This window comes from Rhincodon typus, chromosome 15, assembly GCF_021869965.1.
Source record: "Rhincodon typus isolate 14 chromosome 15, sRhiTyp1.1, whole genome shotgun sequence".
Classification (NCBI taxonomy): Eukaryota; Metazoa; Chordata; class Chondrichthyes; order Orectolobiformes; family Rhincodontidae; genus Rhincodon; species Rhincodon typus.
In genome coordinates, this window is record NC_063346.1 from 12,085,063 (window position 1) to 12,099,274 (window position 14,212).

At 40.2% G+C, this 14,212-nt stretch overlaps 1 protein-coding gene across 2 annotated transcripts in view; it reads left to right on the top strand.

Annotated features, from left to right (window-relative positions):
- mafa (v-maf avian musculoaponeurotic fibrosarcoma oncogene homolog a (paralog a)) overlaps positions 1 to 14,212 on the top strand; it is a 337,038-nt gene that overhangs the window by 284,090 nt on the left and 38,736 nt on the right. Inside the window, exon 2 of one of the 2 annotated variants that reach the window (XM_048606084.1) lies at positions 6,523 to 6,650. The exons of the other annotated variant lie outside the window; for it this stretch is intronic. Coding sequence (XP_048462041.1) covers positions 6,523 to 6,650 — 128 coding nt within the window. The remainder of the gene's footprint in view (positions 1 to 6,522; positions 6,651 to 14,212) is intronic. 2 annotated transcript variants of the gene reach the window in all.

Below are 14,212 nucleotides of genomic sequence, written 5' to 3' on the forward strand. Positions count from 1 at the left end.
CCATTAGGAGTAAGTCTAGAATGAATAGGTGGAACGAGTCATTAGGCTGCAAGTTCTAGGGGAAAGTTATGGCCATCTGACACCGCAGAATGCCAGCTTTCCTACCAGCTTATGTTCACAATTAAATTAAGCCGACAAACAGATTGTTGCAATCTTGCACGTTTCGCATGGTGTGGCACCTCGTCTTTGACTGTGTGGTTGTACCATTCTGTGAGTAAACCAACCGGCAAAATATCAGTTATCCAAACCAAGCAGTTACCCCAGTCACCGCAGTATCATAGGGTGGATCTGAGGACCACTCATCTATTCTTGCCAACTTTGAAGAGTCTGCACTTCCTTTCAACTCACTTTAATCCTCTTCCTTAGATCAACAATCTTCCAGGATTATTGCTTCTAATAGCCTCCCCACAAGTCCTTTTTCCATATAATGATCCTTTTTTATTTAATAAGACAGCCCAGACAGCAGTCTGAACTTCACCTTTTACTGGACTGACTGAGATCCAACTTTTCCCTCTCATAGTTTAGTTTGAAAGGAATTTTCCACTGTTTTATGCCATTTGTTGTACAAATATCTCTGCAATGTGCCTATCAATCAGTAGTAGACCAAGGTCCTGGAATTCTGCCCAAGTCCATGGTAATTGTAGATGTTGCTTATTTTGTTGACAGAAGCTCCTTTATGGGAAACAGCATCAAATAATTGAAAGTATTGTGAGAGACCAGACCAAACCCTCTCAAAATATATTAAGAAGATAGCCTAGACTCCAACTTTTTCTTATTTTAAAGGTATGTGTAATGTATTGCGTTTCAGATGCAATTTGATTGGTCATACCTCTCAACTTTAAGCAAAACACACTTTATTTTTACACAACAATTAAAATACGGACAAAGTAAAAGAAAAGAATGGCTCATTGGTCTAGTAGTATGATTCTCGCTTTGGGGATCGTGTAGCGTGGATATGCGAGAGGTCCCAGCTTCAAATCCCGCACGAGTCCTGATTCCTTGTCTTCGTTTGGGCGGCATGGTGCCTCAGTGGTTAGCAATGCTGCCTCAAAGCACCAGGGAACCAGGTTCGATTCCACCCTGAAGCAACTGTCTGCGTGAAGTTTGCTCATTCTCCCCATGTCTGTGTGGGTTTCCTCCGGGTGCTCTGGTTTCCTCCCACAGTCCAAAGATGTGCAGGCCAGGTGAATTGGCTAGGCTAAATTGCCCGTAGTGTCCAGGGATGTTTAGGTTAGGTGGGTTAGACATGGGGAAATGCAGGGGTAGGGGAATGAGTTCGAGTGGGATGCTCTTCGGAGGGGCTGGGTTGGGCCAAATGGCCTGTTTCCACACAGTGGGGATTCTTAAAAAAAATTGGCTAAACTGTAATGCTATCGAAATACTTAACAAAATAATATCTATTAACAACTACTAATTAACTGTTCCAGTATAGTAACATCCCATAAACACATCCTTGGCAAAGGCAAATTCAGGAAAATAAATTGTCTCACATGCAATTCTAGCAGCAGGAAAAGAACCCCAGCTTTTAACTGTTACACAAAGATGAGGAATAAGAGATTCCACATCCAGCTTCATCACACCAGCAACTGCTGAAAGCTAAAACTAAAAATCCTGGTTCTGTGGGAGCTTGACACCACACATTCAGGCTGCTTCTATTGTTCTAACTTTAAAAAAATTCAAGACCTCATAAGCTGCTTACTTTATTGACTTTGAGCAGATTGCTCAATACCTCTGTCTCAACCTCTCTTCATAAAGAAAAGACACAATTACACCTCTTAAAGCCATAGTATTATCATACCTACCCCCATAAAAAAGAACCATCAATATGCAAAGATGACTTCATTTCTAAAAACCTCTAGTCCTACACTATTAGTACACTACAATACACATACATTACATTGACACTAAGCATACAAACATTCATGACTATAGTCCATTTCCCAACACCAAGTGCCTCTATCTTCCTCCATCACAGTCATGACCATGCATTGGCAATTACATTTTCCCATTCTGCCACATATAATTTTCAAATTGAATGGCTGCAATAACAAGCTGCATCTAAACTTTCTTGTGTTTTAATCCTTAAATTTTCCCTAAAACCTTAAGTGGTTATAATCAGTATAAATATAATTGTCTCAGACACATTATTGGCAATATAAGTGTTGAAATTTTGCAACACTAATGCCAAACTCGAGGGCTCCTTCTCAATTGTGGAATATTTCTATTGATGATTATTCGAAAGGCCTTTATATCTTCTCATTGTATTGTTGCAGAGTACAGCACTGACACCCACATCACTTGCATCGATAGCCACTTTGAATGGCTTTGCATAATTAAGTGTGGCTAACATTGTGACAGTGTTTAACACAGGTTTTAGGCTGTCAAATGCCTTCTGACATTCCTCCAGACAATGAAATTTTCTGCACTTCTTCAACAAGTCAGTCAGCAGAACATCCACACTGCTAGAATTCAGTACAAACTTCCAATAAAAAGACACTCAATCCCAGAAATTGTAGTACTGCCTTCTTTGTTGATAGTATGAGAAACTCCCCAATAACCTCTGTTTTCACAACCCGGGGGGCCATTTGTCCATGTCCAATGATATAGCCCAGGAGCATGACTTGGGCTTTTACAAGCCCACTCCTAGCTAAGTTTACCACCAAGCCTGCCTCCTGAAGTTGATTGAAAGATTCCAATAGAGTCTCCAAATGTTCCTTCCATGTGTGACTAGAAGTTACCAGATCGTTGATGTACACCACACTATTGGTCAATCCAGAAATGACTTTATTGATTGGTCTTTGAAATATGACTGGCTCATTTTTCATACCAAATGGTATGACTTTAAACTGGTACAGTCCATTCGGCATCAGGAAAGCTGAAATTTCCCTCACTCTTTCAGATAAAGGTATCTGCCAGTATCCTCTGAGTAAGTACAAATTAGAAATATAAGTTGCTTCTCCCACCTTCTCAATACAGACTTCCAAATGTGGAATAGGATCTGAATCAGATTTTATACCTGCATTGACATTGCAATAGTCCACAACATAATCGTTGGGTACCATCTGGTTTTGGCACCATTACTATGAGTGAGCTCAATTCACTGCAACTCACTTCAATTGTATCATCTTTGAGCATGCGTTCAATCTCTTTTTGAACCTGTGCCACCTTTAGAGGGTTAAGTCTACAAGGATGTTGCCTAATTGGAACAGCATTTCCTATACATACAGCATGCATAATCAGATTAATACTTTCCATCTTATTCCCACGTATCTCCTCATGTGATTGTAATAACTCTTCCAGGTCATTTCAATTTTCCTCTGGAAGGTAACTCAATTTATCCCAATCTTTGAGAACTTCCACATTGTTCAACTTAATTTGTGGAATGTCCAATTTAGAATAATCTGAATTTGGTTCTTCACTCTGTGTTGTAGCCAGTAACACATTCTCCTTTTTCTTTCCTTCCCTATTAAAATAATCTTTTGAGCACATTCACATGATACACTTTGTGAGACTTCTTTCTATCTGACATTCTTATTAAATAATTAACCTCACTCAACTTCCTTTTGATTTGATAAGGCCACTAAACCTTACCTTTAATGGTTCACCTGCCATTGGGAATAACACCAACACTTTATCTCCACTGGTAAAATTATGAATTTTGATTTCTTGTCTGCTTCCTGTTTCATCACATGCTGTGGTACTTTCAAATGCTGTCTAGCCAATTGATCCACTTTATTTAATCTTTCCCTAAAATTTGACACGTATTCCAAATATGTAGTCTCTGAACTCTGACTCACCAATTTTTCCTTAATTAATTTCAGTGATCCTCTCACCTCATGCCCAAAAACAAACTCAAATTGACTGAATTTAGCTGATTCATTAAGTGCATCCCTAGTTGCAAAATGTATGAATGGAATTTCCTTATTCCAATCCTCTGAATAGTCTTGATTACAAGGTATCAACATGGTCTTTAAAGTTTGATTCCATCATTCTAATGCTCCTTGCTATTCTTGATGGCACATAGTGGATTTGAATTGTTATATTCCTGAGTTATCCATAACTTCCTTGAATGATTTTGATTTAAAATTTGACCCTTGATCCGATTGCATTTCTGTGTGTAGTCTATATCCAGTAAAAAAAAATTGAGTTACTCTTCTGCAATCCTTTTAGCCATGATACTGTATAATGGAGTGGTCTCTGGGACTTACTAAACACATCCATTATAGTCAACAAATACTGATTCCCACTTTTTGTTTAGATAGATTCCTATGCAATCAATTAATACTCTTGTGAAAGGTTCCTCAAATACAGAAATGAGTATTGTGAGTGTGGGCTTTATCACTGCCTGAGGTTTTCCTATTGCTTGACACGTATGACATGTATGGCAGAATTCAACCACATCCTTATATCAGTTGGAAATTCATGGTTTTTTTTTGTTGACAGAAAACTTCCAGTTGCCTGCCACTTCAACATACCACTGTGTTCCCTGGTCAACATCTCTGTCTCAAGTTTGCTGCAGTGCTCCAGTGAGTCTCAGTGTAAGCTGGAAGAACAGCACCTTATTGTCCACTTGGGGACCCTGCAGCCTTCCGGACTCATAATAGAGTTCAATAACTTTAGGGCTTGAGATCTCCCATGTCTTTAACCCAACCCCCACAGACCCAGGCCTTGTTATCACATAGTGTGCTATTACACAGAACCCATTTTTAGCCACTAACAGTCTCCTAGCCAGATTGTTATCCACTCCTTGTCTGTTGAACTATTCTTCTGTCTCTTTGGGCTTTATCCCTACCTATTGTTTACTCCTTACTGCCCTCCCCCAACCCTACCTTCTGCATATAAACAAATGTTTTCCTACCTATCGTCAGTTCTGAGGAAGGGTCACTTGACTGGAAACGTTAACTCTGACTTCTCTCCAAAGATGCTGCCAGACCTGCTGAGTTTTTCCAACAATCTCTATTTTTTTTTTCTGATTTACAGCATCTGCAGGTCTTTCAGTTTTTATTCAGTGTTACCATCCCTTTACAAGGGACAAACATATCTGTGACTTCCACTCAGCACATTTTATAAATTAGAAGAGCCAGATAAAACGTCAAGAGCATTGTTCTGGAAAATATTAAGCGAAACTGTCGATAAATAGTGGCTTGGCTTTTGCGGTGAACACTTAAAGAATGGTGCTCATTGTTCATCACACTGGCAGTTGCTGGGTGACTTTTCATCAACTTTTAAGTGGAATCTTTCTGAGTTTGAATTTTTTATTATTTGTTCACTGAATTGGGGCTTTGCTGGTTAATCCGGCATTTATTATCTATCCCTAATTGCTCTGGAGAATGTGGTTGTGAGTACCTTCTTGAACTGTTGTGATCCATTGGGTGTAGATAGACTTACAATGCCATTAGGGAGGGAGTCGCAGGATTTGGACCGAGCGACACTGTAGGAATGGCGATATACTTCTAAGTGCGAGTGGAGAATGAATGAATGAATGATTTTGAATGATGAATGAATGATTTTATTGTCGAGTGTATTTTACAGTAAGAATACAATGAAATACAGTGAAAAGTTTTCATTTGTTGCCATGATTTGTTGCCATGTTGAATAATTTAAGAATAACGAAAAGAAAAAAAGATTTGACTGAAGAGAGAATCCATTAGTCATTTTATCACCATCAACAATGCCTGTGCTGCCATCCCTCCTCCACCACTTCACCACTGTCTACACAGGGCTCAATCAACATCAAAGTTACCAATCCTCAGGTACCATCTTTTGACGCTGGGCCAATACTCCCCCTTCACCTCCTTGCCTTCACCAGACCAAACAATGTCAAAGTCACATCTCTTGCCGCTGGGCCCACCTAGTCTATGTCAGCGTGATGCTCTTCCACCACCGCTTCACCACCACCAGCACCGGACCCAACCAATGATGAAGTCACCGATCCTCAGGCACCATCTTTCACTACCTTGCCAACGTTCCCTCCACCAGTATAGCAGCCGTCAATTCTGATGCCAGGTCCCATGCTTGCCTCGGTAAAGCAAATAATGGCTCAATCAAGGTCCACGCTGGGCTCGCTCTCCCCTGCACCGGGCCCACTCAAGGTCTGCACTGGAAACTGCTATCACATGGTGAATTTCTGCCAGGCATTTTGTAGATGGTGCACATTGCTACCACTGACTGTGGGTGATAGAGATATAATGTTGTGGATGTGGGCTGCTTTGACATGTATGGCGTTAAGCTTATTGAATGTTGTTCGAGCCACACTCAGCTAGGCACATTGCGAGTTAACCACCGCACTCCTGACTGGTGCCCTGTTGATGGTGGAAAGGCTTCGATACTTAGGAACATTGGAACATAGTAGTTTAACTACATAGATGTCGGTTGAATTTTACAGAGATGGAGATGTATTGCCTGTTGACACGAAAGAAGAACATGGTTACAAACTGGCTGACTTTAGGAAGGGCTGCCCTGCAGCAATATTTTGCTGTGGGCTCTTAGCAAACTAATTAATGTGACTTACTCTTCTCAAAGAAAGGAAATGTTTGCCCTCGAATGCAGCAGGCCAATCTGGCATCCATGCAGCACCACAACACAGCAGTGGACCCTGCTAGGACTAGAAGCATTCCTGAGAAGGAAGTCAATCTGGCGAACAGATCAAGGTGAGTTGGGGGATTTCGCTCAGGGAGAAATTGTGGGTGGAGGAGGCTGCAGGATGGGGTGGAGGTTTTGGGGGTGGGGTTTTGTGTTGGAGTGGGAGCGTCTCAAAGAAGAGGCTGGGGATGGAGCTTGCAGGGTCAAGCCCCCAGTAGATACAGGCGGCCCACAGGAATTGTGACCTTCTCCCCCACCCCTTCCTCCTGAGTTGGAAGTGAGTAGAAATAGCAGGCTAGCTTCCTTCATTCCATTTTCCCCAAACTTTCAAACAGTGAAGGAGGAAAAAGTTTTTTTAGCTGACTAACAGTTGGACATCCATGGACCTCAATGAGCCTCAGTACAGCTGGGCTGGACGAAGTCAGATTCACCCACAGTTTTGTTGTGGACATCTCGGGGTGTAGAGAAAGGCAGTAGCCTAGTTACCCATCCTAATTAACATCTCCCCTACCCCAGGCTGCAAATACGCTTGCAGGGGAATCTTAAAACTCCACCTATGGATTCCAGAAGCTGTATCAAGCTACCCCACATTTACAGTGAGGGACAACAACCTCACTGCAACTGTTGATGCAAAGTTTAGGTCAATAATTTATCCTATCATTAGGACTTTCATGTAACAAGCTGTTCTCTGACAAAAAAAGCTTTATAAAGGTATTGGGAGATCACAAACAGACAGTAGAAATTACATGAGATCAAATTTGGTTTTAAAAACTTGTGGATTACAGTATAAATTGAAGAATGAGGGCAGTTTTACCTCAGAAGGATCACTTCCAGCTTATGACAAGCATCTAACCTCCGTGGTGAATTATTTACTGGAGGCAGTTGTCGAGGCTATATGATTGAATATGTTCAAGGCTGAGATAGACATATTTGTAACGTAGGGAATGAAGGGTTTTGGGGATAAGACAGGAAAATGGATTGAGGATTATCAGATCAGCCATGATCTCATTGATTGACAGAGCAGACTCGATGGGCTGAATGGTCTTCTTCTTCTCCTACATCTTATGGTCATCTCTGACCTTTTACTATGTCTTTTCCTGTTCTCCTGTGGATCTTCACAACTGTTTTACAGCTCAGAGTCAATTATTACTTTGTGTCAAGTTGTGGTTGATAGTTGTTCAGAGATTGAATGCTTTTTGAGCTGAGAGTGTTCTGGTGAGTGGAAGGTTAAAATGAATTGGTTGACCTTTTACTGCTGGGGTTATTACTGGAACTCAACCCAAAGAGCTGGAACAAATGCCTGCTTGCCAAAGCCTATGATCAAATCACATAACGAAAGCACTTTGGGCCGTCTCTGTCCAGCAAATCAAAATGCACTCAAATTTTACAAAAATGTGCTTCAGAACAGTGAGAGTATGAAAAGTGGGACTGTTATCACTAGATTATAGTGTGAGGTTAGGCCAATGTGGTGAATTGGACACATCCCTCTTTCTGTCCTGACAGTATCTGATAGCGTCAGTGAATAATTTCTCTGTACCCTATTTTCTCTCAACCTTGCCAACACTCCTTTAGACAACAACGGAACCTCCCAAATGATTGATTTATCCATTAGTTGTTTATCTCCACAATTTTTGCTACAGCTCCCACAAACTGCACTTCTGCTGGTCATGACTAAAGGAGACTGTGTTAAAATTAACCTTTCACCCAAATATTTAAATTGGTATTTGAGAAAAGGCTTTTTTCTTAATATATTCCTGCTTCCACAGGATGTGGGTGTTGCTCGCTAGGCCAGCATTTATTCCCCATCTCTAACTGCCCTGGAAAAGGCGGTGATGAGCTGCCATCTTGAACCACTGCTGTCTTTGAGTTGTAAGTAAACCCACAATGTTGTCAGGGAGTGTGTTCCAGGATTCTGACCCAGTGACATTGTAGAAAAGCACTATATTTCCAAGTCAGTGTGGTGTATGGTTTGAGGGACTTGCAGGGAGTGATGTTCTCATACGTCTGCTGTCCTTGTCCTTCTAGGTAGTAGAGGTCACAGTTTGAAAGGTAGCATCATTTTCCTTTTAATATTAAAATTGAAAATTCCATTACCGTGGAATAGCTTAGCAAGAGCTGGGGTCATTGAACAAATATTACCTCTCAATCAGTATCAGCCAGAAGTAAGTGGAAAATGGATGATCTTTTTCCCTGATGGTGTTATCTGTCTATACTTCTCTCAGAATTATGTATTACAATAACCCTACACTCCATAGTTGACCATACTGGGCTTTTTTAAGTTAGGCTAGAATTTGGAGGTGAAACATCTGGATTATAGGTGTTCTGGATTATAGATGTTATCAAATTAGCGTATCTTTCTTTTCTGAAGAAGTCATACTGGACTCGAAATGTTAGCTCTGTTTCTCTCATCATGGTAGCTGCCAGACCTGATGAGTTTCTCCAGCACTTTATGTTTTTATTGTAGCATTCAATTCCTGCTGATCTTCCAACTCCTGCCATCCCTCTGCCCACATTATTGAGTTGACCCATGCTGGGACTATGTTTCATGTGAATGGAATGCCCCACACTTGTTGAGTCAAATAATTTGTCTTCATGTCAAAGTCTAGTGTAAAAGGCCGTTTTGCCATGGGGCAAATCATAGTTTAAGTCAAACTTGTACTCTCTTTGTTCTCTGGTTGATCTAGTATTTTCAATACAAAAACAAGTTACTATAGGTTTTTACGCTGCAAATGAAGTCCCTTCCATCCTTCTTCATCCAACCCCTCATCAACGTATCCTTCTATTCCTTTCTGCCTCATGTGCTTATCTAGTTTCCCTTTAAATTCGTACAGGATTTTTACCTCAACTATTTCTTGTGGTAACAAGCTGCAGATTCTTATCACTCTTAGTGCAAAGAAGCTTCTCCTGAATTCCCTAATGGACTTATTAGTGGCTATCTTATATTTATGGGCTCTCGTCTTGGCCTCCCCTGCAAATAGAAACATATTCCCTACATCAAGGTTATGAAACCCTTTCATAACCTTAACAATGTCTCACAGGTCCTCAGCCTTCTGTTTTCTAGAGAAAAGAACTTCAACCTGTTCAAGCCTTCCTGGTAGGCATAACCTCTCATTTCTGTCATAATTGAGTAAACCTTTGCACATTTTCCCGGAGAGGTTCCTATAAGTCTTTAGTAGCTGGGCTGCCAAATAATTGTTTTGTTTTCATAGATTATTTGGCCTAATTTTTTCACTTTGCACCAATCCAGCTAAGCCTCCAAAGCAGAAATCTGCTGGACTGTAATCCATGCCAGGTGACTCACTGATGCTCACCTGGCTCTGTTATTAAAGAATGAGCATTCCTTTCATTTGGATTCCTTCCGTCCACCTGAGGTGAATGAAATTGGCTGCCATCCATCTCTCTTTTGTTTCTTATCATCAGACGGGAATGAATGTCTTGAGTACTGCAAGTTACACATGGTCTGGACTGTTAAATTATTTCAGCCATTCCTGCTCCAATGTTGTATTATGTTGTTATGAATAAAATGCGGTGGAACACCTTCCATTGGTTTTGCAAGTAACCGGTGTAGTGTTGAGACACCCAGAATAGAAGGTTTGATCCTGAGCTTTGTGTCCTCTGGTTACTGACCGATTGGTTAGCCGGCCTTCCTTTTCCTCATTTAAAACAACTACTGCTTGCATTTATATAATACCTTAAAGAATTAAAATATCTCAAGGTGCTTCAAAGCTCTGCTTAATAACTAACTTTGTAGCACCACTCCATATAAGGAGTTAGTAGAAATCTTAGTTGAACCGATAGAGCGCAGATTATTTTATATCTATTATTATGGACTGAGAAAGGACTAATCAATGATCTTGTTTAAAAAAGAACCTTAAGGGAATAGTGACCATAGAATTATGGAAACTTCCATGAAATTTGAAAAAGATATATTCAATCTGAAACTTGGATCTGAAATCTAAATACAGGCAATTGTGAAAATATGAGGAAGTAGTTGGCTGTGGTAAATTGGAAAAGTACATTAAAAGGTTTGATGGTAGACAGACAATGGTTCATATACAAAGCACTAATGCTTGGTTTACAAATCATATGTTCCTGTAAGGCAAAATGGCCAATAGGAAAAAATGGAAAACCATTGCTAACTAGGGAAGGAAAGGTGGTATTAGATAAAAGCAAAAAGACTCTTATAGTTGCCAAAATAAAAAGCACAAGCCTAAGTATCAGAAAAAAATATATAATTCATCAAAGGAGGCCAAGAAATTGATAATGAAAGAGAATAGAACATGAATGGAACATAGCAAGAAACATAAAAGTGGATTGCAAAAGCTTCTATAGTTATGTAAAGAAGAAAAGATTAAAAAAAACGAATCAACTCATTCCAGGTGAAGACAGAGAATTTACAATAGGAAATAAAGAAATGACAGAGAAGCGAAATGAATATTTTGTATCTTTCTTCACAAAGGACAACACAAGAAATCTCCCTGAAATAATTAAGATCCAGGGTTTACTGAAAGTGCGCACAAATCCGAGTCAACTGCCAACCAACCATCATTCTCCTTTCATTCAGCACGAATTTTGATTTTCCCCCGAATTGGTATTCCTCGTGAATTGTCCTGACGAGTGCAAAATATAAAGCTTTGACAAAATGTATCAGCAATCTTCAAATTTCATTAATTCAGCAACAGTGCCTGCAGATTGGATGGTTGGATGTGTAAGCCCACTGTTAGAGAAATGAGGGAGAGAGAAAACAGCAAATTAGAGACCTGTTAGCTCAACATCAGTCGCAGGGAAAATGTTGGAATCTATTATAAGGAATGTCAGCACTGCATATTTAGAAAATAATTCTAATTTGACAGATTTATGAAGGGAATCATGTTTGACAAACCTGATACAGTTTTTTGAGGATGACTCTAGCAAAGTTAATAAGGAGAACTAGTGGTGTATTCAGAATTTTCAAAACACTTTTGATAGCAGTATGTAGATATTGCAAAGGATCCCATTTTTGTAAGTGTGCATTCAATATGTATTGAACACAAATGAATGAAGGTTAATCAATTTTAGGAACTCAAAAGTAATTACATGATTTAATTAAAAATCACATTGTTTAAATAGACTGATTTATCAAAGATGGAATACCTTCCACATAAAGTCCCAAATAAGAGGTTGGTAAATAAAAATTAAAGAGTATGGGATTAACAATAATAAAGCCAAGTGGATTGAGGATAGTTTAAAAGGCAGAAAGCAGACAGCAGGAACCACCATTCCTGGAATTAGTCTGGTAACCCTCCTCTGCAATCCCTTTATTGTAAGTATACCTTACCTTAAGCAACAGGACCATAACAGCATACAATAATCCAAGTGCAGTCTCACCAACATGTTAGACAATTGAAGCAAGACTTCTTTGCTTCTGTCCTCAAATCCTCTTGGGATACAGGCCAACACATTGCTCGCCCACATTCTCTGGTGTTCAGATGAATGCGAGGAGATCTCGTGAAAATTAGACAGAGCAGATGCAGAAAGAATGCTTCCACCTGACTATGGCGTGTCCAACCAGAGGAAACAGTCTCAGAATAAAAGGCAAGCTACTAAGGACTGAGATAAGGGGGACTGTCTCCATTTAGAAGGTGATGAATTTTTGGAATTCTCTCGCCCAGAGGACTATGGAAGCTCCTTTTTTTTTAATGATTCATGGAATGAGGGCATCTCTGACTAGGCCAGTATTTATTGCCCATTCCTTATTGTCCAATGGGCAGTTAAGAGTTGACCATATTGTGGTGAGTCTGGAGTCACATGTAGGTCAGGCCAGGTAAGGATGGCAGATTTTCTTCCCTGAAAGGCGGTGGTGAGCCAGATGGATTTTTCCAACAATCAGTAATGGTTTCATGGTCATTCAAGTCTGGGATAAAGAGTCTAATATTGAATTCAAATTCCACATTCTGCTGTGGCTGGATTCAAGCCCAGATCTCCTGAACATTACCTGGGTCTCTGGATTAACAATCCAGTGACAATACTACTAGACCATGCTTCAATGGGGCAGTCAATCAATAAGTTCAGACTGAGACCCAACAGGTTTCTAATTGCTAATTTCAACAAGAGATATGGACGAAATTGAGGATGAGTTTGGTATTGAGGTAGATGATCTGCCATGATCTAGAATAGTGAAACAGGCTCAAGTGACGAAATGGCTGATTCCTGTTCCTAAGCTCCAATGCTCTGAAATGATGGCCCAAAGCCTGGATAAAATGTTATGTTCTAGGAAGCATCTTAAAGAAAAAGTAAGGGAGAGTTAGACTGTGAAAGAGGTTTAAGGAGAGAATTCCAGAGCTTAAGGCATTGGCAGTTGAAGGTATGGTTTCCAATGGTCAGACAATGGCATGTCTTCCATTGGCCAGCCAATGAAAATGAGGAATGAGCAAGAGGCCAAAATTCAAGGACAGTGTTAATTTGGAGGGTTAAAATACTAGAGGTAATTACTGGATACAGGCATTTACTCAATGTTTTGACCTCAGGATTCTAGAGGCTAGGGAACTGATCAGAATCAAGTTACAATAGAAGCCAAGATTTCATCCCCGAAAAACCACCCAAGACCAGGAAAACTTTAAGGGCCATTATCTTTGCAAAAGCATATTTCTAAACAAATGGTGAGAAAGGTTGGCAACAAAACAGCATGTTGGCAGGAATGGCGTCAAGATGGATCATCTCACCACTTGCACATGGCACAATCATAGCAAAACTCCAGCCTAAGCCATGCCAGAAAGTAAAAAGCTAAACCAGTTTTTTTAAATATATTTTTATCCTGAAGACACTGCCCCTTTTCAAGGAAAGACAAAAGACTTCGATCTAAGCCAGAATGAAAGGCTTCTGCAGAGAATGCAAACAAGGTGCAAGTCGGCACCAGATAAAATAAAAAAAAACCTCATGGCAGCTGCAAACATCTGCAATCCACCATAAAGGCAATGAGGCAGACACTACTGACTGGCTTCCAGTCAATACTTGTGTTGTAAACATTTCACCCGCCTGTTTGAAACCAAACTCAGGGCATGCAACTGACAAATTGTCTAACATATTTGTTCCTTATTCAGGACATGTATATATTTCTATGTACAACAGAAAGCATCATTCAGGGATGTATTTTAAATGATTGAATGGCTGCACCGAAGCTGCAAATTGCCGCCACTTCGTTTGCACTGGTACTTGTTGCAGTTGAGTGATGTGGCCCATCAGCGCACTGTGTGCACAGTAAAACACCCCAGCAGTGACAGATAGAATGAAATGCAAAGCCACTCCATCACCTCAGAAAGATGCTGTTCCCTGGGAATTGTGAATGAGCCCAAACGACACACACACACTAAGGAAAAGCAGCTGCTTTCCATCTACTGATACTCCACGTCAGAGGCCAACATCACAGTGTGACTGCCACAGCTTTTGGAACTAGCGTTGTATTTCTTTTTGACAAACTCCAATTCAATGCCAGCCATATTTAAATGATTTAACTGTAGATTTCTTTTTTTTAATGTACACCCCACACCCTGAAGAATTTGAGGGCTCAAGCTTGTTTTACTTAGAGATTATACATGTATCCTTGGCACTTAGGGATTATCTTTGGTCTCCACCACTATCATGTCACTCGAAC